The following is a 26,743-nucleotide window of genomic DNA, read 5'->3' on the forward strand; positions in this document are numbered from 1 at the left end:
GGGTTCTACTTCTACTCTTCCCAGACATCATGTGTTCTCTCAAGCATCCCTTCAACAGAGCATCACACGCCCTTTCACCAGGAAGCTTCCAGAAAAACACCAGCTTCTCAGCAAAACATCACCAAAACAACCTCCCATAAGGCAGATTCCAGAAAAACATCACTTAACATAACTGAGTCTCCAGTGAAATCAGAAACTCTCACGTCAGATAAGCTTGATAATAATCACTAGAAAACACTTTGATTATCTCTCCAAGTTACACATATCTGGGGTCCCATGTGTTACATGAAAATGTCTTTGAGCAATGTGCAGCTGTAGAAATGCCCCAACCCACAGTCCTCCAACTCTCCTATCAGTCTTAGATTCGTCTCCATTTGCCTGGACCATTGTAAATTTAACTTAACAACCAACAGAAATTTAGTCATTTCCCCTAGTATCTAACATTCAGGGAGTTTCTTCAGGTGCAAATGGATTCCGTGCTTGGGTCTGAGGACAATGTGGCTGGAGAAGGCAGGAGGCCTGGTGAGGTCTGGAGCTACTTGGAAGCGGAGCAGAATCAAAGCAATGGCCACCTTTAACTCCAGCATGGCAAACTGCTGCCCGATGCAGTTCCTGTAGACACGGAAGGAGAGACAGGGCTAAGTTTCTAGAATAATAAACCTGGAGTCCACAGCTGCTTAGCGGTTTCCTCTGATGAAACGTTCTCTGCAGGAGGGAGGGAAGGGGCTTATGAAACTCCAGAGGTGAATAGATTTCGCATCTGGACAAACTGTGACTTGGCAGATCCATGAGGGCCCTTCCTAGAGTTATAGAAGCAGTAAAGAGCTGCTGGGAAGGAGACTAACCAGCCGTGCTGACCAGAGTCCCCTCAGACTTATCCAGACGCCTGTAAGTTGTGTAGACAGTTCCAGGGTGGAGCTTTTGAGAACAGTCACTTGCACTTATATGTTGCTAAGAGGGGACTGGTCAGGTAGGCGGTTGTCTCTACAACCTGCCTCACTTCTGGAAGCCATGTTAGGCTTCCTATATTTACAGATCGTATTGGTCACTCTCAGATTTCTGACAGGGTTGAAGGCTAATTATAGTCTCATAGCCTACCCAGGTTGTTTAACTTTGAGAGGACATAATTGATTAGTTGGTTTTCAGATAGTACACAAGCTAGCCAGGATATCACATATAGATTTTAAGCCTTTCTTAAGCTGAAATAGATAACTAAATGTTCCATTTAACTGATAAAAATGTTGGACTGGGTGTTGGGTGTATTTTATACTTTATAATTACAAAATAGTAATAGCTGTGTTCAGTTTATATTTGAGAGAAAAGTTCTTTTTAAAATTAGACTAAAAGGGTGAATGGTAGTTGAAATTGAAGGAGGGCAGGCACAAGGCCCGTGACTGGATGAGAAAAAAAGAGATAGGTGGGAACGAAGTTTTGAAAAAGAAGGGAGAAGCCAGAGAGAGGAGGAGGAAAGATGGAGGAAGACTCGGATGATCCTCTCTGCATGGCTCTCCATAGCTATAGGTTATGAATGCTTTATAAGGGATGGGTTTGTACGGGATGATTTGTCTCGTCTAAGTGGGCAAATTATAGCATATCTTTTGGCTCTGAGCTTATGGTGTGGACGTTTTGTGGAGTCTAACATTTACTGAGAAAGTCTGAGATAAAGCCATTGCTAAATTACAAGTTTCTGAAAATTTGAAGTTGTTGGGCTGGATGGAGCGTGGGCAGAGTTTGCTGCAGGCCCTCTGCTGGGAGCGATACTAACCAGAGGGCGGCCACCAGTGAGATGAATATAATGTTAGTTCTCTGTGGCCCCATGGTGCTGGATCTAACACGGGAGAGACCATCGGGGTCAGAGAGTACCTGGGGACAGCATGGCATGGTGCCACTGTGGAACTGGCCACCACTGACGTAATATGTACCCTGCTGATGCCGTATAGCATCTAATGATGCCGGCTATCTCGAGGGTTGGAAAGTCTTTCTAATATTCACCACAATGTATTTCTCATGTAAGGGGAGGTGACTCTGAGCCCATGAGCAATATTTATACTTCAGAATTGCTTCCTGAGACTTGTCTCACATGGGCTGTGACAGAAAGTGGCATTGTTCTCTGTGAAGAGATGGGGAAGAGTTTATGGAGCTGAAGGGCTGATAGGTGTAAGCTTTCTGTGCAAACTTTCCACGGCTTTAAGTTCTCCTCACCTTGGACCACTGGAGAATGGTAGGAAGGCGCAGGGGTGTCTCTGGTCAGAATTCTCCTTAGTGAATCTCAAGGGGTCAAAGACCTGAAATGAGAAGACAACCTCATTTTGCCAATCGCACATTTTTAAGGTGCTAGTTACTTCTGAACAACAAAAACACACACCACAGAAACAATTTAAAACATTCTGTTGGCCGCATGCTAGGAAAACAATATTATGTTTTGTTTTTGTTCTTTTGTGTTTTTCCCCAGGGAGGGTTTCTCTGTGTGGCCCTGGCTGTCCTGGAATTTGCTCTGTAGACCAGGCTGGCTTCAGACTCACAGAGATCCACCTCCCTCTGCCTCCTACGAGCTGAAATTAAAGGTATGTACCAATACCTCCTGGCATTTTATTTTAGACAACATCAATTTTAATAATAGATTTTATTGAACAAAAGGTTATCATGTACTAAACATAAATAATTAGGGAAACAGCTCGCTTTTGAGAGACCTGTACTTCAAAAATATTTCACTTTGAGAGAAGACACAGTTGTCTTCAAACTCTACATTGGAATTCCAATTAGCCACGTTGCTCAGTGGTCACATAAATAATGTCCCTTTAGCCCTGGAGGGCTTATCTGGCTCTTGCTCGCCTTGCCTGCTATCCAGTCTGAGAGTTCACACACTTAGGAGTCAAACCCAAGTGAGACCTGATGGCCCAGCTTCCTAGTCTACAGAATGGATCTAAAGCCCCAGTGGTTTACATAGGAAACACTGGTACTTGTGATTTGAATTTCAAGAATATTAAATTAAGTCAGGCTTGCTACACATCTCCTTCCTCTTCTGAGCCTGTTCTGGGACCCAGGCAGCTGACCCATGTGGCTTCCAACTGGATTTTGATAATACAAGCTACTGATGGGAATCTGACCAGTGGCTGCAGAGAGTTTGGGGTGTTGAATGTTCATTTGCTCCTTCCTGCTGACCATCTTAGGTTAGCAATATCTACTGCATGGGCTTATCTATGTTTCCTCCCTCGATCCTAACTCTCCCCCCCCCCAGGTTCTGCAACCCTCCCTTCTGGGGCCCATCAGGTCTAGATAAAGATAATTGATTCTGAAAGCTGTCTGTTCTCATTTGCTTTCCCTAAACTCTGCCCATATCTTACGGACTGTTGGAGCTGAGCAACTGGAATGTGATTTCAGCATCATCAAGATCTTGATTGCTTCATACAATAAAAGAGAGGCCGAGTTGCCCAATTTACTCTGCTGACCAGCCTAAGTCCTGCAGATGTCAACCCCTCCCCCCACGCAGGTGTTTGGAAGATGTCAGGTGAGGGAGACAGGGACAGTGACAGCTGTGAGCAGATTGTAGGACTAAGGTCTTTCAGCTCACAGTAAAGATAAAGAATATGAGGTGAGCATGAGATCCTTAGTGGGTGAGTTTTACACTTTTCTGACTTCTATGTATATGTGCCTGGCGTTGTTTACTTCCACGGTACAGCCATTTGCATGATTAGCTGCGGACACGTGACTCATTCAGCATCACTTTTTGAAACATGTCCACAGAAGACAATCTTACCTTTGGGTCTTTCCAGACAGCAGGGTTGTGGTGGAGACCCCAAATACTAAGAACCACAGTCATTCCTGAGGGAGAAGGGAAACAGAGTAAAGGCTGCTGTAGTGTGCTCTCTGCCAAGACTTTTCTTCCAGGAGAAAAGATCCAGCCCCTGCTGAGCTGTGTGCCAATGATCCACCAGGCAAGGACAAGGGGAAGGAAGATGCGCTTGGGTTTAAACCTCAGTTTCAAAGCAGTTATTTATTTAATTTATGGTTTTATCCCAGGAAACTGTTGGTGTCCCACCAAAGCACTAAACTGCTTTTTTTCTGCTTTGTTTGGAAATTACATAAGTATTTGCTAATAGGTAGGTAGATAGGTAGGTAGGTAGATAGGTAGGTAGGTAGGTAGTAGGTAGGTAGGTAGGTAGGTAGATAGATAGATAGATAGATAGATAGATAGATAGATAGATAGATAGATGGATAGATAGATAGATAGATAGATAGATAGTTCTGTTATTCTACCAGTGGCAAATTTCTCTTGGAACTGCTCATTTATAAAAGGTAAAGACTTGGGGCAAATATTGATATGGTTGGTGATTTAAAAAAAGACAAAGGAGAGGGAATTTGAGTATCATTTTCTTATCCACAATAATTCTGGTTTTGTCCACAAGTTTACAGAGGTTGAAGGGTTGGCCTCAGTTCTCCTGCTGACTTGTTGATACTAAAACACAGTGAAAAAGTATCTCATGAGATCCTATTGCCCCTCCATGCCCTGTCCAGACATGTGACCTTCAAGTACAGGGTCTCTGTCAGTTGTAGCTTTGCTTCATGTCTGTTAACCTTCTGTGAATATATGGGATCCCCAATGGGATTTTAAAGACATTAAAAATATTGTAGAAATGCTTGTAAACTGTAGAATATTGACCACATGTCTGTTAAGATCACATTCCAAGGGGAAAATGAGAAGTATTAATTCCTTCTAAGGTTGATGTGGTGATAAAGACTCCCCTTCTCACATTAACATGATGTGAGAACATAACATAGGTTCCTTGGCTGGAACCTCACAGCTCTCTAGTTGGCTATGTGGCTTAGGGAGGTCACTCACGCTCACATATGATTGAGGAATTAACCTCTGAGCTTTCAGTAACTGCCTCATTCCAACCTAGAGGTTTCCTAAAGCTCCAGACCCTACAGATCACCATCACCGTGACCTTTATGATCTCGGGCTTAGGAGAAGAATGCGAAGGACCTGCAGGCAGCGAGTTTCCATCTGGGAGGGTGAGGGGCTTGCTGAGTTCCCTGAAGATGGATGGGATGGGAGGAATCAAGCGGAGTGTCTCCTTGATGCACATTGTGGTGTATGACATCTCATCCAGCTGCTCCCTGTGAGGACGAAGGAGGGAGGAGGTGACTTAGACTTCAAATCCACTTGGTATTCGTTGTTCTCTGTTTGGGTTATTTTCCTGGTAAGCATTACTGTTGGGGCAAAGTGGTTTTTGTCTAGGTTTATATAACACAAGGCTAAAGGGTAACCTTTTCTGTTTTCATATCAACGGAAGTGCCAAAGGTGACAGACACACAGATGCAACACGCCATCAACAAGATTTCTGAAAAGCAGTGTTACAACCCTTAGCTCTTCCACGTAAGGCAAGAATGTATATGGAACAGCTAAAGACTGAAGAAGAGATTAAAGATGTTTAAGAGAGAGGGAAAAAAACATTTAAAGAGAACTGTTGAAATGTTGAAGAACCTTGGAAAACAGAGTGGCGTGCTACTCATCTTAAACAAAGGAGACTTATTTTGGGTAACTTAGACGATCTGACATGTGCCCCTGAAGTTTGGGGAGCAAGGAATGAATGACAAGTGACTCAGAGCAGATAGACTGGCAGGGGGGAGTGGCAGAAGCAAGGCAGGGATGCAGAGGACTTCCGGTGGCTCAGCAAACTAACCGGAGGAGGGAGAGCGCAGAGCAGCTGGAGAAGCACTGGGTTCAGAGTTTCCCTGTCCCACGAGTCACCACTAGAAAGTTCCAGGAAGAGAGCCTCCAATATGCTTGCAGATGTAACAGTTGAGAGAAAGGAGGAACACAAAGTATTTGCCAAACTTTTGGTACAACCATGGTAGTTCCAGTGGCTTTCCCTTTTATACTGGATTTGATCATTTCTGACAGGGTCAGGACTTAAGGGTTGGGGGAAGCTGGTCAATAAGACAAGCCAACAACAAACCCTTCTCTCTCTACTGGCTTTCTGGACCAAGGTGGGATGGAAGGAGAGGCTCCAAGTGGATGGACATGTGGATGATGGTTTGATATGCCCTGGGCTAGACAGGCTAGTTACACACACAAGAGTGACTTATGATTTAAGTTGACGGAGCTCTATAAGACTCCTTAAGATTTTGCCTTCGAGATGAAAAGAACTCTTTCCACAGAGTAAGTCTGAAGTGAGAGCAGGAAAAGATAAAAGAATTTGTTTGCATACTAGGAATTCAAATGAGATCAAGAAATGACTGCATATATTTGGTCATTTTGCCTAATATCATTTCTAGTTCCTTTTCTGGCAAATTACTTTAATGTAAGTGTTAATCTTGTAAAAACATAAAATTTAAGTTCTGTATTTCTTCCCCACCAAGGCCAGGAATGTGTCGGTATAAATGTAGGTGTAGGTGCAGATGTAGGTACAGGTGCAGGTGCAGGTGTAGATACAGGTGTGGGTACAGGTGCAGGTGTAGATACAGGTGTGGGTACAGGTGCAGGTGTAGGTGCGAGTTCAGGTACAAGTGTAGGTGTAGAGTTCTAGCCTCTCCACCTGTTCCATTTGTTTTTTTATTAGTACAGTGTCACAGTAGATCACCATACCAAGGATTGTCTCACACCTGCACCTGTACCTACACCTGCACCTACATTTATACCTACACACATACTTATGGACAATGAATCTTCAGCAAAGGTGCCAAGAACACTCAATAGGAAAAATATTCAGTTCAGTGACTGATGTTGAGAAAGCTAGATATATATATCAAGAATAAAATGAGATTCTTATCCTATATATAAAACTCAACTCAGAATTGAATAAAGACTTTAAGATACGATCTGATTGTAAGACTCTAAAGAAACCAATGGCTGAGAAACGCTTGTTGACGTGGGTCATTGCAAAGATATTTTGAGTTTTTCTCTTGATCAAAAAAATAGCAACAACAACAACAACAAAGATGAGCTCACATTAAGTGAAAATTCCTTATTATGACAAAGAAAATAACAGAGTAATGACCTACAAAACAGGTAAAACATCTGCAAACCACACATATAATAAGGAATCAATATTCAAATTATATAAAGACCTCAGTAACTCAAGAAAACCTGCAAACTGATTAAAATACATGGAAAGGACCTGTATAAGCAATTTCTCACAAACTGACTTACAAACACTTGATGGGCATGTGAAAAAATTCTCAGCATCTCATATCACTGGAGACATAAAAATTAAAGCCAACAGCAAGCTATTGTTTCCCATATGTCAGAGAGAAGAGAGAGAAATGTTCGTGAGGATCTGGAGGAAATAAGATCCTCCACGTGCACACGCCAGTGTGAACATGGATCAGTGGAGCCAGATGGGAAGCAGTGTGGAAGTGCCTAAAAAAATTACAAAAGAAAGTGACACACGATCCTGGAATTTCGTTCATTAGTATATATTTACAGGCAATGCGGTCACCGTAGCTACTGCAGCTTTATTTACAACAGTTCAGAGAAGCATCGGCCTGAGGGTCACTATCAGGAGAGAATGAAGACCAGGTAGCGCACACACAACGCAGTGCTATGTGCCAGTGAAAAGAAAGTCAGCACATCGCTGGGTATGGAGGATGCTGTGCAAAGCAACAAGAGCCAGACACAGTCACTCTGTGAACCCAGTTACACAGCAAAGGAGCCGAGTCTTAGGAGGGAGTAGGGTAGCGTCAGTTAGGCATGTGACTGAAAGAGGCACAGAATTTCAGCTAGATATGGAGGAGCTACGTGGTTAGAATTGTTGTTAATAATGTGTTAGATGTTCAGAAACTGCTCAATGAATAGATTTTAAATGTCCTTATCACAAAAAATAGTTGCAGAGTTCATGGATATGCCTGTTGGTTATTTCAACACGCATAAGTGGGTCCAAACAGCATATTTATATATACAGACATGCACACCTTTTTTAATCAGTAAAAAGCCATTGCTTAACATTACATTTTATTCTACATAGATGACTGTGTGTGTGTGTGTGTGTGTGTAGTGTGTGTGTGCATATGTGTGTGTATGTAGTGTGTGCATGTGTGTGTATGTAGTGTGTGTGCATGTGTGTGTGTGTGTGCAGTATATATGCCATGGCACACATGTGAAGTTTGGAGGCAACTTTGTGGAGTCAGTCCTCTCTCTCTGGATTCTGGGGATTAGATTCAGGACAGGCTTCTATGGCTGAACCATCTTGCTGGCCCTGGCTTTTTAAAAATGTGTGTGCTGCAGATCAAACTCAGGTCCTCACCCTGTGCTCCAAGTGCTTTAGTGGCTGAGCCATCTTCTCAGATGAAGGAGCTTCTGCTCTCCTTAGATGAAGCTTTGAACTTCCGGTAGGAAATGACTCTTGATTCCTTACTTTTAAAGAGAAATCTCATCTACCTTTAGGACTTCAAGTTTTGTTTTCTGAGCTGACCTGTGCTTGTGAAATGTGGCTCAGTGGTCTTTAGCATGTTTATCATCTGTACTTCTGACTTTAATTTGCAGTATGAAGGTCTCCCTCTTGCCTTAGACTGAAGATCACTGAGGACAGGGTCTGTACCAAGTTTTAGCTATTATTTTGGTGTTTCACTTTTTAAAATGCCCTCAGTCTACCTTTTTTTTCTCTTCCACCTCAAGACAGGGTTTCTTGGTGTAACAGGTCTGGCTGTCCTAGGATTTGCTCTGTAGACTAGGCTGACCTCAAACTCACAGAGATCCCCCTGCCTCTGCCTCCCAAGTGCTAGGATTAAAGCATGCACCATCTTGCCTGGTAGTCTATATTTTTCTAAAACTCAGTGACTAAGTGTACTATTTAATATATTCAAAGGCCAAAGTCTACCCTCTCCTGAAGTATGGCACTAGTGACTGTGTGATGGGGTAGGCTATCTATGTCCATCTTAATGCTGAGCTACTTCTCCAGCTTTCTCAGCACAGGGGTCTATGTGGAGTCTTGACTTTGAGGCTCCAAACACAAGGCTAAAGTCAGTTCCTCATTTCAAATGTGCCTGAGCTTAGGAGAAAGAAACAAAGGCAACATTGTGTAGAAAAAAATTGCAATGGAAGATTTCTGGATAGTGAACTTCTTTTGCAGAAGATAGGGTTAACTCGGAATTCTCTTCAGAAAGAAGAGACAAGTGGCTTGCTTCCTCCGCTTTGGCATGCACATACCTTGGGACATTGTGGTCCCTAAGGCACCAGGGTAAGAAATAAGCAAAATCCCAAGAAGAGAGCTAGGGTAACATGATATACTCAGGACTGAGGATCTTACCAGGTGATGGAAGACCCATCTCCCAGGATGCTCCTGATCTCTGTCCGGCATCTGTCTTGATGCTCAGGGTTCAGAGCCAGGCAGTAAAGGAGCCAGGCGATGCTGGCTGCGGAGGCGTCATGTCCTGACCACATGAAGGTGTTCACCTCAGAACGGAGGTCAGCATCTGAGAAGGCCCTTTCATCTTCAGCCTATAACACCCAGCAAAGATTGCTGGATGAAACATGCATCACAGATATTTGGAGATACCATCAAAATTATAGTTTTACAGAGTGCTAGAGTTTCAAATAAAGGCTTCGATTTCAGTTTACCAGCTACATTCTATGAGTCCTACTTTGCTCAGAGCACAAAGGAGAACCAATGTTACATAAGAAAAGCACTGAAATCCTCAGCACTTGTTTTTAAAGTCCTTGTCTCTGCTTCCATTTTTTTGTGAGTCTCCAGGCTGGGTACATTAATGTTCACCGACTCCTAGCAGGTCTCTACCTTTCCGAGAACTACTGCTAGCATATTGCTGAAGAGGTTTATTCTGTCTTCCTGTCCTGACTCCAGTAGCTCATTCACCCTCCCACACAGTTAGCAGTTGTTTGAGCAGGCCGGGACTTTTGGTGCATTTACCTGGGCAGAAAGAACAATATCCAGAAAATTTTGAGACGTTTGAGTGTCTTCATACGATTCCTGCTTCATACGATTCTTGAGGTTGTTTTTTCTGTCCTGGATTATCTTTTCTGCATAGAGTAATAGATCTTCATTATCAAAGGGGACAGCAGCTAAGTCAACCAAAGTCAGATACATTATAAGGCAACACAGCACCCACACAAAGTGTCACATCTACATTCAGAGTCCAGAGTGGGGGTATCTAAACACATTAAACTTGTATGAGTGGTTTATTTTCCACCAATAGACTTTAACAAAAGTTTCAAACGAGAGAGATCAAAGAATTAGTTTCTATCAGTAGACAAGCAAGATGGTTGCAAAGCTAGGTGCAAGTGGCCAGTCATTTTCCTCCCCAGTCTTAAATCTTGTTTTCATGGAAATTATCCAATGAGATCACCAGCATACAAAACTAAAGGTGCCAAAAGCACGTAGACAAACAGACAAAACCAAAAAACAAAAACAAAAACAAAACCCCCAACCCCCCCCCAAAAAAACCCAAAAACAGAACACGGGACAGACGGAATATGCACAGCCACCTTCTACAAAATTAGTTTGTATTCTGTCTTCATGGGGGTCAGCTTTGCTATTTGAATTTACCATTTCGTACAAATCTTAAGTGAATTTAGATGGAACGAAGTAGGTTGGTATGCTTTAATTTTCAAAAACATTTTCTGTTCATCATGGGTTTGGCTTCTCATCCATGTTTGTGGAAGCAACACTATTTGAACTCAGCAAGCTCATTAAAAAAACAAGTCAGGAAAGTGGGAGGGAGAGAAGTTGGAGAGAGGGGGTTCAGCAAGACAGGGAGGGGGACAAGAAAATAATGTGGGAATGAAGATGATCAAAATTGTATACACGTATGAAACTGAACAAAGTTACTGTTGGGACTGGACCAATACCAGTTAAGAGCATTGGCTACTTTTACAGAGGACCCAGGTTCAACTCTCAACACTAACTTGGCAAAATTCTAGGCTGACCTCGAACCCACAGGAAGCATCTGCCTCATCCTCCTGAGTGGAGGGATAAAGGGCATGTACTACCCCACCAAATCCAGCTCTGTGTGTCTTTTGAATGCATACCCATATCTTCTCTTTCCTACATGCCTATGCTGTGTAAGCATTTTTAGCTTGTAATTATTACTTAATTCACTGCACAAGAAAGCCACACGCAATGTATACTCTGCAATCTTAAATGCTCCCTTTCTATATATGTGTTAGTAATGACTGCATATAATAAACTTGCATAATATATGGATGAGGAAGTAAACTTATCTTAAAGGACAGAATTTGCAGTTATTTGAGCAGCGACTGTATTAAAGCTCTTTTAAGAACAAGAGTTTTTTTTTTTTTTTTTTCTGTCTTACCATGAGACTTATTCTTCTACACATAAGATAGACATGGTGGTGCATAGATTTGGGCAACCCACACCCAAGACATGCCTGTGTTTTTACCTGTGCATTGATGTATCACTTTGCCTAACTCCTGGAAGCAGTGGCCCTTAGGACTGAGTTTGAAAATTATGTCATGATGATGCCAGAAATTGTACAAGCGAGAAGATATGATTTCACCAAGTTCGAATGTGGCCTTCACATAAGACTCATAGGTGCTGGAAGACAAACATAGAATCGTGGGTTACTGATTGACTCAGATCACAGTGAACCTGTTTCCTGTCCCACCACTGACCCGTTTATTTGACAGTTGGTCTCCTGGCCAAAAGCACATTTCATTATTATGTCCAGGGCCATCAGGTTGATGTGTTCAAAAACCTCGATGGTTGTTTCCTGTGTGGTCCATGTCTTCTCCCATTTATCCTGCCAGAGGAGGCCAAGATCAATATTATTACTATCACCAAATGGTCTTTACTTGACTGATTTTCCCCTTATTGTCTCAGGGACAAAACCCTGATCTGACAGGAACTGAAGGGTAGGAGTAAATAACCCATGTGTTTATTCTGGGCACGAGGAAAGGAAGCATGTGCCAGGCCAGTGAGAAAGCGTGACTCACATTTTACGTCTGGCAGATGGGCTTTCAACAGCTGTCTCAGCTCTGCAAAAAATGGTACCGAGTTCCATGCATCATCTAAGACTGCAACATGTGCGGTTTCCTGGGTCTCCCTCTACCTTCAACCCACCCCAACCTGCTAGATACTCCATCACAACTCTCAACTGTCACAGCATGCTTCAAATAAACTAAGAACACGTTTCACAACCATCTGAGATTCAGCTATGGACACCAATAGACATGCTAACATGGAGGGGGACGGCTGAGGCCCCAGTTTTAGATGAGGAGCTACAGGCAAGTTATGACAAGGTCAGGGCAAATAATTCTCCCCCAGGAATGAGCCAGATGGTCAGCCCTGAAAACATATACGTACAAGCAACAGTAATGGTTGTATTGGCATTTGTATATTCATATATACATGTAGCAATACTTGTTAAAGAAAAAGATCATAGATTTGAGAGGGAACAAGGGATGATAACATGGAAGCAGTTGATGAGAGGAGAAGGAAGAGGGGATGCTATAGTTATATTTAACTTAAAATTGCAAATGAGAACAGCAAAACTATTTCTGATTCAAACATTGGGAACAGAAAGAGGCCTGGAAAGAGAGTTGTTGCAGAGAGCTGGCTCTTACTTCCCCACAGAAAGAGGCCTACTCACACAGCCTGAAATGGTTGTCTGCCTATTTGCCTAAAGTGTCTGTTCTCTAGTTATAAATGTACTAATCACAACAAACATTTTTTTGTATAAAGATGCGAGTGAATGGAAATGTTTAAATTTAGTTCAATCTATGATTGTGGAACACGTACAGGTGTCAGTCTAGGTGCTGAATGCTGAGTACCTACAGGCGATAAATTAGGTACTGAATGCTTGGAGACTAAAGACAAAGGAGAATTTGAAAGCCTTTCGACGAAGGTCTATTATTTGGTCAGATGGCTTATAGCTAAAGGTGCTAACCTTTTAAAAGAATCATTTTTATGAATATATATTCGTTGTACATGTTAATAAAACTCAGTGTGATATTTCAACTCAGGCATTTTAGGAGGACTGATGAGCCCATGTGCTAGGTTTGGAAGAAATGAACTTGTGGTACTCTGGAAGCATTCAGCAGGAGGAAGTATGCAAGCAGGGAAACATGGGCCTGAGACATGCAGAGGGCAGAGATGAGGGATAAAGTGGTCACTGCTGGAGGTGAATTATTCTAGGCACTGAGAAATGCTGAGGAAGATGCTTTCCCCACCCTGTTCCCTGTCCTTCCTTGAACCTGGTTCTCTCCTAGTTTCTTCCTTGAGATGTCCTTCTCAAAGATGTTCCTCCCACTCCATTCCTGCAGAAGTTTGGCCCAGCTACAAGCCTATAACAACTATTTCCTGGGAACAGAGTTGCAGGTAAGGGGAAAAATTTGGCTTTGTGGTATTTGTAGTTTATGAAGAAACTGTATTAATTAGTTGCCTACATAAAAATACATATTTATTTATTTATTTGTTTGTTTTATGTATATGATGAGTACACCATAGCTTTTTTTTTTTTCAGAAATACCAGAAGAGGACATCAGATCTCATTACAGATGGTTGTAAGCCACCGTGTGGTTGCTGGGATTTGAACTCAGGACCTCTGGAAGAGCAGTCAGTGCTCTTTACCACTGAGCCATCTCACCAGTCCTAGTTGTCTACTTTTAACATTAAAAAAGTGAAGCCCCTATGTCAATAGAGCTTTTGATAAAACTCATCTCTAAACCAGAAAGCCATGTAACAGGGGTGCCCCTGTCCCTTTGGAAGGTTCTGCTCACCTAAAGATCCCCCACCACCTATGAGAGGTACCTACCCTTTGCTCAGTCCTTCAGCCAAGTTCATTTCAGCCTCAAACATTTGCTCACATCACTCTGCCTAGGGGTTTTGTCCCGCAAGTCAGCTTATATTTGTGATAAATCTGAAATCTGAAGTCAGTGAGCTGCACTTGGCTTCCTTACCTGTCTCCCACAGTGCCTGCTATCTGAGCCTCACCACCACCAAGTGTTAGACTCTAAGGCAGAGGACCAGCTCTTGTGTTTTAACCACCTGACGAATTCAGGAAAGACTTACATAGACATCATTCCTCAGTGGGTACTTGCATTCTGATTAGACATCAGCTTTGATTTTTCTCACTCCACAATATAAACATCTATCTAGTGTTTCACTTACCAGCATCACGCTCACAGAGTGGACCATCATGTTCACACATGGTTTTAGAATGTCCTGGTGGAATGCAGGGGTTAGGAGGCAGCGGTGTTGGAACCACCTGGGCCCATCTAAATTCAGGAGTCCCCTTCCTTGAGGAAGAAATAGCACATAACCTCATGCATTTTATTATGTGAGGAGAGATGAGGAACACAGATGGCCTGATGTCACCGACACGAGGTAACACTGAGAAGCTGACAGATGGGGACAGTCGGCTCGGATGCTCACACCAGCGTTAATGCATCTAACGCCGAGAGAAAGTGTTCCAAAGCCTGAAAGGCCTCGAGGTCTGATGAGCCTTAGTTTCACAGATGGAGTATGGTATTCTGTGATGTGTATTCGGTGAAGGCACACACAAGGCACTGAACCTTAAATTAAGACTTTAAGTTTGAATAACATCCTTTAACTTTTTTTATTAACATTTTTTCATATAATGGATTTTGATCATATTTTTGGCTTCCCCAAACTTTTCCCAGATCCTATCTCTCTACCCACTCAACTTCACATTTCCCCCCTTTCTTTCAAAAAAGAAAAAAAAAAAAAGCAAAAAATGAAAATAGAAATGGACACACAAACAAGAGAAAATAAATCAGATGAAGCCAAACCAAAACAAAATGTAAAATAAACCATGGAGTCTGTTTTGTGTTGGCCAATTACTCCGGGGAATGGAGCCCTCACTGAAATAGTTAACTCACACAGTGACACTTGGTTGGGGAATGCTGATTTTCCCTCTCCCAGCTGGTGCTTTCTGTGGGCAGTGGGGATTGAATTTGTGTCTCTAGATTCCATTTTTAAACTTCAGTTTTTAGGTGGGAATACAAAGCACTGGTTTGCATCATGAAATTTTTATACATGCATGTCTGCTCACTTGACTCCTTGAACCCTCTGCCTCTGCCCCCACTTTCCTTGTGTCCCCTGCCTCCCTCTGGATTGTTCTCTTCCTTCTCCCACATGATCCCCCACTCAGATTCAAGTCACATGTATTTGATGTCCCTTTCTTGATGCTTTTGAGCTCAGATCTGAGTCTCTTTGGGATGCTCTGTTACAGAAGACTGACTTGGATGAGAATGGACATCACATACATACCAATGCAGGGAGTCATGATCTGGTGCAGATACTGGGTCTTTGGGTCTGAAGAATCAAGCAGAGGAAACCAAAGGCAGCATTTGGGATAACACTCATGACTAATTCAAGCTGGAGAAGGGTTTCTTCATTTGCCTGCACTTAGTGCAGACAGTAGGCTGCTCACTTTCTATAACCTTAGAGACTGGGGAAACCCAAATCTTGATTCACTTCCAGAGAAGAACAAATCCCAGGACAGCTCTCATTCTTCTTCCTGGTTGCTATTCCCTTCAACAGGGCTGGCTCACTAGGGGACGGGCAAGTTTCCAGAATGGGTGCTGGGATATACGTGCTTGTTGGAAAGCATCAGACAGTGAGACATAAAGGCCCGACGTTCTTGTGACTAATGTAAATAAATAGCAGGGCTCAAAATATTGATTTTAGTTTAGTACTATGGAATAATCCATAATAGGAATTCTGTAAATGGATCCAGTCAGCGGATGGAAGGAGTGACTTCTTTGCAAAGGAAGAGAACAATCTGGACCATCACCAAGAGCCTGGGGTGGTAGGTGAACGCTCCATCACCCTAGCTTCTGTTCTGACCCACAGAGGTAGGTTTCTAATTTCCTCTGGAGACTTAAACTCACAGGGCTATGCGAAGGAGTGTTGTTTACTAAAGTTCCAGAAGCAAGGAGACAAAGGAAGCCTCCGGTCATGCTGCTGGGGCAGCTGGGATTTATGGGGCTGAAACTAGACAAGGAACTGGGAAGTACATGGGAATTGCCCTTGCCAGGACAGATCTGTCCCTCAGCCATACTTGATCAGACTGTCTTCCAGGCCCAGGGCTAATCTTTGCTTCAGATTGGGCCCATGGGTCATGTGCAACTCCTAGCAGGATTAGGACTCAGATTTTCCTCTCATTCCTTACCTGTTCTGCTCAGGAATATCTTTGCATAGTCTGGGTCATAGATGTAGAAAAATGTCTGGAAGGGTCCCACCCAGCAGGGGAAGGCACAAGGGTACTTTCTGACAATCTCATCAAGCGTCTCCATACTATTCTCCTGCAGAAGCTAGAGTGAAAAAGGACAGGAGGTTAGAGAGTCAGTGGGGCTGGCACGGTCTCAGCTTGTCTTACAGACACAAGGTGAGTTCAGGGCCCACACTGGGCTGCACAGCAGAGATAGGACTCCTTTATGCAGGGAGGGGAAAGTCTTTCTCTAAGTTCTCTAAGACTGAGGGTAATGTCCTGAACAGGGCTAGTGTATTTGTTTTTTTGTTTTTGTTTTTAATATAAATACATGTTTCACCATCGGACCAAATCCTTACCTAGTGACTCATCCTGTGAGCTTCTCCCAGCAGAGGGTGAGGTAATGAAATTCTCACTTCTCCCTCCTCCACCGAGGACATCACAGGCCTAGGGGAGAAGTGGAGCTGCCTGGCTGCAGTTTGTCTTTTTTATGCTAGAAGATTTCTGTTGGTAAACTGAACGTGACCACAGTCTAGCTCACCGTTCCTTCTCCCCTTTCTGTCCTCTAATTGCTGATTAGTGTGATTCTTTCTCAAGATATTAACAACAGATACTTCTCTCTACGAACCTGCCAGCCCCTTCTACAAAAACATCTAATTCTTTCCCACAATAGCAAACACTCATTTCTACAGGTTCCCGGAGTTTGAAACAAGCAGATAGACAAATCTCTCAGCTTCCAGAATTTATTTTACTTCCTTTTGTGGAGATAGGATCTCATAATGTAGCCCAGGCTAGCCTAGAAATGAAACCAAATCCTGCCTCAGGCTCCTGAGTGCATGGTTATAGAAGCGAGCTATCATGCAATTATAATGCAAAGTACAAATAACACTGCCAGAGAGGGACCTTTGCTTCGCTCTCTTTTCCTTCTTATATAAATATCTCACAGACATGTGTGATATGTGTATGAGTATATGCATGCTTGAACATGTATGGGCACACCTGTGTGCCTGTACATATGTTTGCATATGCATGAAGAGGCCTGAGGTTGATGTTGAGATGCAATCATTCCTTTTAAAATTTAGTTTTATAAAAAAAGATTTATGTGTATGGATATTAGTTTTGTCTTCATGTATGTATGTGTACCACATGCATGCCTGGTGCCTGCAGAATCCAGAAGAGGGTGTCAGATCCCCTGAAACTTGAACTACAGATTATTGTGAGCCACCATAGGTGCTGGGAATTGAACCTGAGTTCTCTGTAAGAGCAACAAGTGCTCTAAACTGTGGAGTCATCTCTCCACCCCCTTCATTCTTATTCTTGGAGAGAGACTCTCTAAACCAAACCGAGAGGTCTAAACAAAACCTAACTGGCATTTATATACGTTTTGGGCATCTGAATTTTGGTCCTCTTACCTTTAAGGCAAGTACTTTACCCACTGAGCCATCTCTCTCACCCATATTGCTAGTGGCTTAAGTATTTCCTGTAAATTGCTGAAAATAAGATTTCCTTGCATCTACTTATGGTATATGCATGTAGGGTTGGGATTCCTATATACATCTGAGCACAGCCATGGGTATCTCCACCTTGCAGGAAATTTAAAGTTGTTGAAATCCTTCCTTGTGTGACTTCACACCACTTGCTGTGCTATTATTTTTATCCTCAGAAGAGGTAGAAAATAGCCTTCCAAATCTGTGTTATCAGTCAACCACTCTCATCCCTGACTTGGTCTCTGTACCTAAACCTCGGTCTACTAAAAGGTCAAGATCCTAAGACCTAGGTCCTGAAATGAGGCTGATGTTCACACCATCAAGCCATCATGACATTTTCTAACAGTGTAAATATTTATTAACTCACGGAGAGCATTTATGAATGGCCTATAATGTACCTGACAATGAATATTCATAAGTAATTTAAGGGAGTAATTAATTTTGGCTCACGGTTCCAGGGGGTATACAGCTCATCACAGCAAGGGAGGCATGGCATTATGCCTCACTGTTTGACAGCAGGAGCTGATGGATTGTTCAAATTGTGGACATCTAGGGGACAGAAACAATAGGACCGGGAGCAGGCTTGGGCTATAAGCCTCAAGGGTTGTCCTCCAGTGTCTTATGTCTGCCAGCCAACCTCTCCAAACTGCCACTGGCTGGGTATTAGGTGCTTAGACAAATGAGCATGTGGAGACATTTCAGATCTAGACCACAATGTGAAGCTCAGACAGGTTCTTGTTGATGCTGGAGTGGTCCTGATGGAACTTAACACCTGAATTCACCAAGTGTCTGGCACATGTCAAGTCCAGTGTGAGAGGAACAACAAATGGCATTAGAACTCATGGGACGCAGCCCACTGGTTAGCGCAGTCATGATGGATGTGCCTCAGAGAGGCAGAGCCCCGAGGGCTACACGTCCTGAGGACTTCATGCTGTTGTGGATCATGGCTCTGCTTGTTGTACTCACAGGCTCGACATCCTTCATAATCTATGTGTTGTGTGAAGATTCTAAGGGGGTTTCTAACCTCCCACTGGGCAGTATCATTGGTGACCACATTAGTAGTGCTTGATCCTTCTTAGGCCTTGCTGCTGGAGAAATTTAATAATTCAATCACCATTATAGGAAAGAGCTTAGTGATATAGATTGTTAGAAAAAAAATTGGAAAAATAAATGGTTAGTAAAGTTAAGTTGAGGTGTTTTTGTTAGTGGCTCTGATGTAGAAAATCTTAGATATCGGGGTCTGGCCTCAACACAGGATCAGAGTTCTCAACTGGAAGCAGGGATATCTGGAAGATGCATAATAAATAAATACAGACTACTTTTTGTGTATAAACTGACAGGCAATTTTTCAAGGCTTAAAGTTACGCTCTCTCCTTTCTCTCTCTTCTCCTCTCCTCTCCTCTCCTCTCCTCTCCTCTCCTCTCCTCTCCTCTCCTCTCCTCTCCTCTCCTCTCCTCTCCTCTCCTCTCTCTCTCTCTCTCTCTCTCTCTCTCTCTCTCTCTCTCTCACACACACACACAGTCTCTCTCTTACACATACACACAGTCTCACAATCTCTCTCTCACACAGTCTCTCTCTCTCTCTCTCTCTCTCACACACACACACACACAGAGCCTCTCTCTCACACATACACACAGTCTCACACAGTCTCTCTCTCTCTAGCTCTCTCTCTCTCTCAAGTCTCTCTCTCTCTCTCATACACACACACACACATACACACACATGCTCATACTTGCTCTCACACTCACTTGCTCTCTTTTCCCTTGCCCCAGTCTTTTATTCACACTCCAAAAGCAGGTAGAAAAAAAGACATTGCATAATCATTGCCAAATCAAATTCAAAAGAATAACCACATCCCACAAAGAATCAAGAATTGCAATTGTTCTCCAAAGTTTCATGCTTCCCCTATTCCCAGGCCTGTGGCCAAAGTAATAATAATTGCAAACTTGTCATTATTTAAACATTAACTTTTAACTTATTATACTTCAGAGCTCTGAGGTCAGGTACTTGCATTTTTCTGTGAAGCTCTAATGACAAATGACATGGGCAAAGCTGCCAGGCAGTGGCCAGAAAGAGTCAGGTTAACCCTTAACTCAGCAGTTCCGCTGCCTTTTGCTTCTGCACATTGCACACAATGACTCTCCTAACTCCCAGTGTTTTGACTTAGTTTTACTAGTATATAATTCTATGCATTCTATATTTTCTTATCCAGGAACCACTCTCAAATATTATGCAAAACTTATTTCATAACTTCAATAACTTTTTGCTTTCTTGGGGTCCCAATGTTGGCTCTAATTCATTTTTTAATAACTTCTTCAAACTTTCTTGGCAAGTCAAGCATTAATCTGGAAATACCACTGTGCAATTATTACATTGTTTCCAACATGAGAACACACAGCATGCACCTGGGCCATTAGGACTGTGCTGTGCCCCTGGGCCTCAATCTCCCATTGTTTAAGAATCATAGAATCCACTAGAGCAGAAGGAGAAAGAAGTAGGAAAGTCAGATATAGTAGAATAATTATGCACACCAAGGCCAACTGAAAAGAAGTCACACAAATTAAATCTATACAGCTATTGTCCAGCACTAGGGTTAGGGGAAATGGGAACAACTGTTTTTCACAAAGAGCTGCCTTGGGCTACTGAGATGCCTTCATCCAGGCCTATTCAGACTCATCCAGTCTCTTATTTCAGATGGCAGGTCCCCTGGAGGGGTGTGTCTCCTGCTTCTCAGGGTCCCAGATGCCATGGGCTACTGAGATGTCTCTGTCCCAGCCTACTGCAGACAGTCCCTGTCATGGTATGCTGTCCCTAGCACTTAGGGAGCAATTCGAAGTTTAGAAAGACACACTCTTAATATTTAGTTAAGCCAGGAATTTTTTTTTAAGGTCAGGAGCAAGAATAATGGCAGCTGTGCCTCTTCTGCTAAAGCTGGGCTGTTGGTCGGAGTGGTGATTGATTTCTTGTCCACAGTTTTGTCCTCCGTTTACTGACATTATTTAATAAAACAATTGTCAATGAGTTGTGCACTCTGAGGATTTAAAGTAGAAATGACTGATTGTTTTTTCTTTACATAAAAGTTTAGATTTATGAATGATTTTTAAAAAAATAAGCAATAAAGTAATCGATATATATATATATATATATATATATATATATATATATATATATATATATTGTAACCACAAATTGCAGCCTGCCAGTAAGAAAAACTGTCTGAGAAAAATATCTTGCTTGCTTACACTTTGTTAATCTAGAACAGGTTGTTTAGTTGGGAATGTATGTGGATTCTTTAGAATAGTTTTTTTTTTTTAAACCTGTACTACATAATGTTTTTCATGTAAAGGTATTGGAGAAACAATTTTTTCTAATCATTCACTTAAAAAAAACAGAATGTAGTCACATTGTAACTTCATTTTGCTGGAATATATAAGCTATGGGAAAATAAAAAAGTTGTTGAAGTTTGCTTCATCCGTCCAGTGTGTGTTTGTGTGTGTGTGTAAGATTCTTTCCCCTCTTTTCTTTTTTCTTTTTTTAGATTTATTTATTTTATATGTACGAGTACACTGTAGCTGTCTTCAGACACACCAGATGGTGACATTGGATCCCATTACAGATGGTTGTGAGCCACCATGTGGTTGCTGGGATTTGAACTCAGGACCTCTGGAAGAGCAGTCAGTGCTCTTAACCGCTGAGCCATCTCTCTCCAGTCTGCCCCCTCTTCTCTTTTCTGCTTTTTTTACAGGCCTTTTCTGGTCCCCAAGGAGTTTTTTCACTAGCCTCTTGCTGCCTCCAAAGGAATTCTTTATTGGCCCCCTAGGGAGCATCCTTGCCCCAATCAACAACTTTATGCCCCACCTCAGTTTACTGTGGATGTCAAAGCTGCTCTTTGGCAGGTATGTTTTCAGTTTTTTCACACATTAAACAAGTCTATCCTTCAAACAAGTCAATAATATGTCACATTGCATGTAAATAAATGGAGGTTTCCAACCAAAAGACAAACATTACTAGAATGCTCAAAAAACTATATATGTATTGGCAGAAGACAATTTCTAAAAGGCCTCATGTGCCTGGGAAAATCTAACATGTTCACATTACCAAAGAAAGCTAGCGTAGCTTTGCTAAAGTGAGGTAAAGCAGATTCTCAGGAATAAAAGGGATATTTCACGATAACAAGATCAGTCTACTAGGAAGACAGAATAGTTTTGTGTGCACACTAGATAGTATCCTGAGGAGTGATTGAGCAAAACCAGATGACAGCAGAAAACCCAAAGACAGTCACAATCGAAGCTGCAAATCTGACCATAGCACCAGGCAAGACTACAGGCCAGGCTGCGATGAGACGGCCACGGACACCAAGAATACTTAGAGCATTTATCGCAATCCAACACTGCAGGAAAATTCAAGTCTTGCAGATTTTAGTGAGAATAAAGGCAGAAGGGAGACACATCATTTCCTCACCTTTTGGTGAGAATCGCCTCTTTGACACTTCGTTCTCAGTAGCTGGTAGAACAGATCTGTGGGATAATGTTCAGATTTTTTTCCCCCAGCTTTTGATGGAGAACTTCCTAATTAAATTCTGGAGAGCGTGGGGTTAAAAATGAACTCTAACAGGATACAGATGTGGAGGACTGAGAAGGCAGTGAGCAGTGAGTTAGGTGTAAAGAAGAGACTGGTTAAGGGTTGAGGGAAGGGCTGGTAGAATCTCAGGTCTCTCTTCAATCCGAATCAACTTGAGTTGTCCAAATGGACTTAGTGAGAAGAGTTTGCTCTCTACACAAACCAAGGCAGAGAAACTTGAAGGTTCGAAGAAACTAGACACTGTGAGAGTTAAGAGTGAGACACTGAACTACATTAGGGACCTAGGGAAAGGCTGTCTAACAAATTGGATGTCCTAGCTCTACACCTCCTTACTCCCAGAATGCCAAGTCAGCAGGCAGGCATCCTCCTACAGAGAAGAAAGGACATGTTTTCTCTACATAACTAAAAAGACACAGTTCTGCCCCCCCACAGTGTATTTTACACCTTTCTCTCTAGGAAAATTCTCTCTGAGTGCGGACTTCCAAACCTCTGTAGTGTCTCATAGGATAAGAAAATTCAGCCTCAAACTACATGACATCTGAGGACAGCCCCTATCATGGAAAACACAAAGCTAAATGCACTGTGGTAGTCACCAACAAGATAGCCCCTAAGATCCCACCTCTGTGCTGTCCTCTCCCACAATGCACCAGGATTTACTGAATGTGACCAATTACTTACAGCAGAAGTGGTGGCAGATAAGTTCCAATTAGATTTAAAAACATTGCTGCCTCATTCTGGACTTTTCCATCTTGCTCTCTCTTCTTTTGCCTTGGGCTAGGGAAGTTGCCTCATTGACAGTAGGAGGGTTAACTTTTCCATTGTTTGGGATAGAAGTGTTCAAGGATGTGGGGTTTTTGATGCTAAAACCCAGAAACAATCAGGTATCCTGGGATGAATGGGCACTTTAGCTGTAAGTAACCTTACAAAAAGAGCAAGTACAGGAAGCAAAGCTGCCAAGGCCTTCAAGAACCACTGAGTGAACTTGGAGGTGGATTCTGTGCATGCAGTCCTTTAGATGGTTGAAGCCCTTGCCACCTCCATACAACCTTCTTAGAGACCTAGAGCATCACCCAGCAATTGGAAGCCATTACTGAATCCCCAACCCCTATATAAACTGCATGAAAAAAACCTGTTGTTTTAAGTTGTTAAATTTGAGAGAAATTTGTTAGGCAGCAAAAGATAGCAATATACAAAATAAGTACGCAGGGGTTAGAAAAAAATGTATAGGAAACTATAACACATCAGGGGAGATATGACGTAGGATATGAACGTGCTCTCCACTCTTCCACACTGACTCTGGGACTTGACTTCATGAATGGCTACGGTCAATCAATGTGAGCTCAACAAATATGGCCGAGAGGTTTACAAACTGCTTGCAAGGTCAGACTTGCTTACTTGCTGTCCTTGGACCATGACACTAGGTAAGAAGGGTCAAGCTATCCAGCTCTCCACCGGAGAGATACTACAGGCAGAAGAGACCAAGGCATTAGAATAACACCCAACCTTTATCTAACCTGCTGTGAACTGGCACATTAGTTAGCCTGACCAAAGCCACCTAGAAGATTTCTGACCCCAGTCAGCTCGAGTCGCCAACCCAAATTGCTTAAGGAACGGCTACTGGGGAGGCCATCTCCCATGGCCAGGCAGGAACCCAGGTGGCAATAGGGATACCAACTCACCCACAAAACTTTTGACCCCAAACTTATCCTGTCTAGAAGAAATGCAGAGATTGGGGATGGAGCAGAGTCTGAGAGAATGACCAACCAATAACCAGACCAACTGGAGACCATCCCATGGGTAAGCACCGGTCCCTAACACTATTAATGATACTCTGTTAGGCTTGCAGACAGGAGTTTAACATGGCTGTCCTCTGAGAGGTTCCACCCACCAGCTGACTCACACAGATACAGACACCCACAGCCAAACAGTGGATAGAGCTTGGAGACTCTAATTGAAAAAGAGGAGGAAGTATTACAGCCCCAAGGAGATAGGAACTCCATAGGAAGACCAACAGAATCAACTAACCCGGATCTTAGAGTCTGAACCACCAACCAAAGAACATACCCAGGCTGGACCTAGGCCTCCCTGAACATATGTATCAGATGTGCAGCCTGGTTTTCATGTGGGTCCTGGAGTGGGGGCTACCCCAAAAGCTTTTGACTGTGTGTCGGATATGTTCTTCTAGTTGGGCTGCCTTGTCTGGCCACGGCGGGAGAGGAAGCACCTAGCCTCTCAGAGACTTGCAGAGCCAGGGTGTGTGTGGGGCATACCTAGTGGGACCCCATCCATGCAGAGGAGAAGGGCAAAGGGGACAGGGAAAGGATTGTCAGAGGGGGTGACCAGGAGAGAGGCAGTGAGTGGATGTAAAGTAAATAAAAAGCAAACAAAAATATATTAATAACAATAAAAAGAAATGGTTATTGCTGCTGGGTGGTAGTGGTGTACGCCTTTAACCCCAGCACTTGGGAGCAGAGGCAGGTAGATTTCTGATTCAAGGTCAGCCTGGTTTACAAATTGAGCTTCAGGGTAGCCAGGACTATACAGAGAAACCTTGGTTTGTGTGTGTGTGTGTGTGTGTGTGTGTGTGTGTGTGTGTGTGGTGGGGAAGGGGGAGGAAATGGCTGTTGTCGAAGTGTGGTGTGTTTCTGTAATATAAGGTAACTGGTGGAAGGACAAATGGAGAATAAGACAGAACTTATGGAAACTACAATTGTGACAGCCAGATTAAAAACATATTTTTCAGATGACTCAGTAGTTAAGAGCATTTGCTATTAATGAAGAGGACCTGGATTTGATTCCCAGAACCCACGTGGCAGTTCACGGCCATCCATAACTAGCTCCAAAAGCTCTGATATCCTCTTTTGATCCCTGTGGGTGCCAGGCACACACATGGTATATATACACACATTCAGGCAAAACACTCACACACATACGATAAAGTAAATAAATCTAAAAAGAAATCAATGATCCATCTTCTGGGTATAGGCTCCAAATAAATAATTATTTCATCAAGACGTCTGACTTCTATTTTCACTACATTATATATTTCTACTTTGTAATGGCTGACTTAGACGTCAGCCTACGTGTACACTGCCTGATGAATCGAGGGAGAAAATGCCGTCACTAAGTGTGGTGGCTCATGCCTGTGATCCCAGCACTCAGGAGGCAGAGGTAGAAGGAACATTGCAAGTTTGAAGACAGCCTGGGCTACATAGTGAGTTCCAGGACAGCCTGGGCTATAGTGTTTGACTGTCCACATCAAACCTGAAATCCAAACTCCCAAACAATCAAGCTATGCTAACAAAGAAAAGAGAGAAAAGAAAGAAAAGACAAGAAAGTGGTTAATGTGCATCTGAGTGTACTCGAAGGGACCCGAGTCAGCATATTGCACATGAGATGTACATGGAAAAATATAGTCTAGGAAGCCAAGGAGCAATAACCCCCAATGTAAGATTTCCAGCCCATGCATTCCTGGAAAGTTTGTGCAAGCCCTTCATAGCTAGTGGTTCTTTCTCCCATCATCGGCATCCCCGCAGATCCTAGGAGGAGGCACATCCCTCCAACCCAGGATTTTCATTTTCTCTTAGTGCTCAAGTCTGTACCTTACTTGGGCCCCTGGGGGGGGGACAACTCACTTTCTTTTTGTAGACCTAGAACTTAACACATACAGCTGCTACTCCCAATAGGTTGATAGAATTTATCAGTCTAGGTAGGGAGTGGATTGGAAAACAGGACATATGGAACAAGTGATTGGTCTCCTTGCACTCAGCAAACGTTTCTCAATCAGTATCCACAGAGCAATGGGGTGCGGCCACTCCCGCCTTAAGAGGAAGCTTTAAAAAGACATTTTTTTTCCTGGTCTGAATGAATCAAGGGGGCCAACTATTGCGTTCGATTCTGTACATTTTCTACAACGAATATGGATGAGTTAGAGCAACAAACTGAGTTTTAAACAATACACGTAAAAGACATACTAAGGTGACTGGAGACTGAGCTGACAACCTAGCATTCTACAATAGTCAGGCTACCCAATAACCACCCTCTCTAGCAACCCTTCTCTGAGGGGATGTGAGAATCCCTGGTATTGCAGAGGTGCTGAGAGCCACCCTCCCCTCCCCCCAGCCCCGGGCTGGGAATCCTAGAATAGCTCAGAAAGACCTGAGAGGCGACTCCCCTCCCTCCATCTACCTTCTGGTGTCCAAGGAGCCAGTGGGCTGGAGGCCCCGGGAAGGGGCGCAGGTCGCGCAGCAGCCTCTGTCTCCGTAGATAGAGCTTCATGGCTTGCATCAGCACCAGCGCCAGGCAGAACACCAAAGCTAGGTGCAAGGGCCGCGCCCAGCGAGTCTCCAGCCAGGAGGCCTCCATCACTCTGAGCTCGCTATTGAGCGCGTGGGTGGAGGATATGGTGACTGGTGGTGTGAAGTCCGTAGCTTTCTCTAGCCTGGAGTTGGCGTAAATCGCCCAGCCCCCTCCCCAGTGAGCCCTGGTGTAGCTGAGGGGGAGGAAGGGTAGCTCCTGCCTGGGAA

General features: G+C 43.2%; 1 protein-coding gene across 1 annotated transcript; it reads right to left on the bottom strand.

The window, feature by feature from the left end:
• Positions 1 to 437: 437 nt before the first annotated feature.
• Positions 438 to 26,582, bottom strand: LOC308424135 (cytochrome P450 4X1; the record flags this gene model as incomplete). The annotated part of the gene is made up of 12 exons (XM_080921029.1): positions 438 to 612; positions 2,203 to 2,285; positions 3,758 to 3,822; positions 4,985 to 5,118; positions 9,249 to 9,439; positions 9,867 to 9,976; positions 11,356 to 11,510; positions 11,588 to 11,715; positions 14,085 to 14,208; positions 15,203 to 15,251; positions 16,111 to 16,252; positions 26,406 to 26,582. The coding sequence occupies 12 exons, from the start codon at positions 26,580 to 26,582 to the stop codon at positions 438 to 440; spliced, it is 1,533 nt and encodes a 510-aa protein (XP_080777155.1).
• Positions 26,583 to 26,743: the final 161 nt, after the last annotated feature.

Source organism: Micromys minutus (assembly GCF_963924665.1).
Source record: "Micromys minutus genome assembly, chromosome: 9".
Classification (NCBI taxonomy): Eukaryota; Metazoa; Chordata; class Mammalia; order Rodentia; family Muridae; genus Micromys; species Micromys minutus.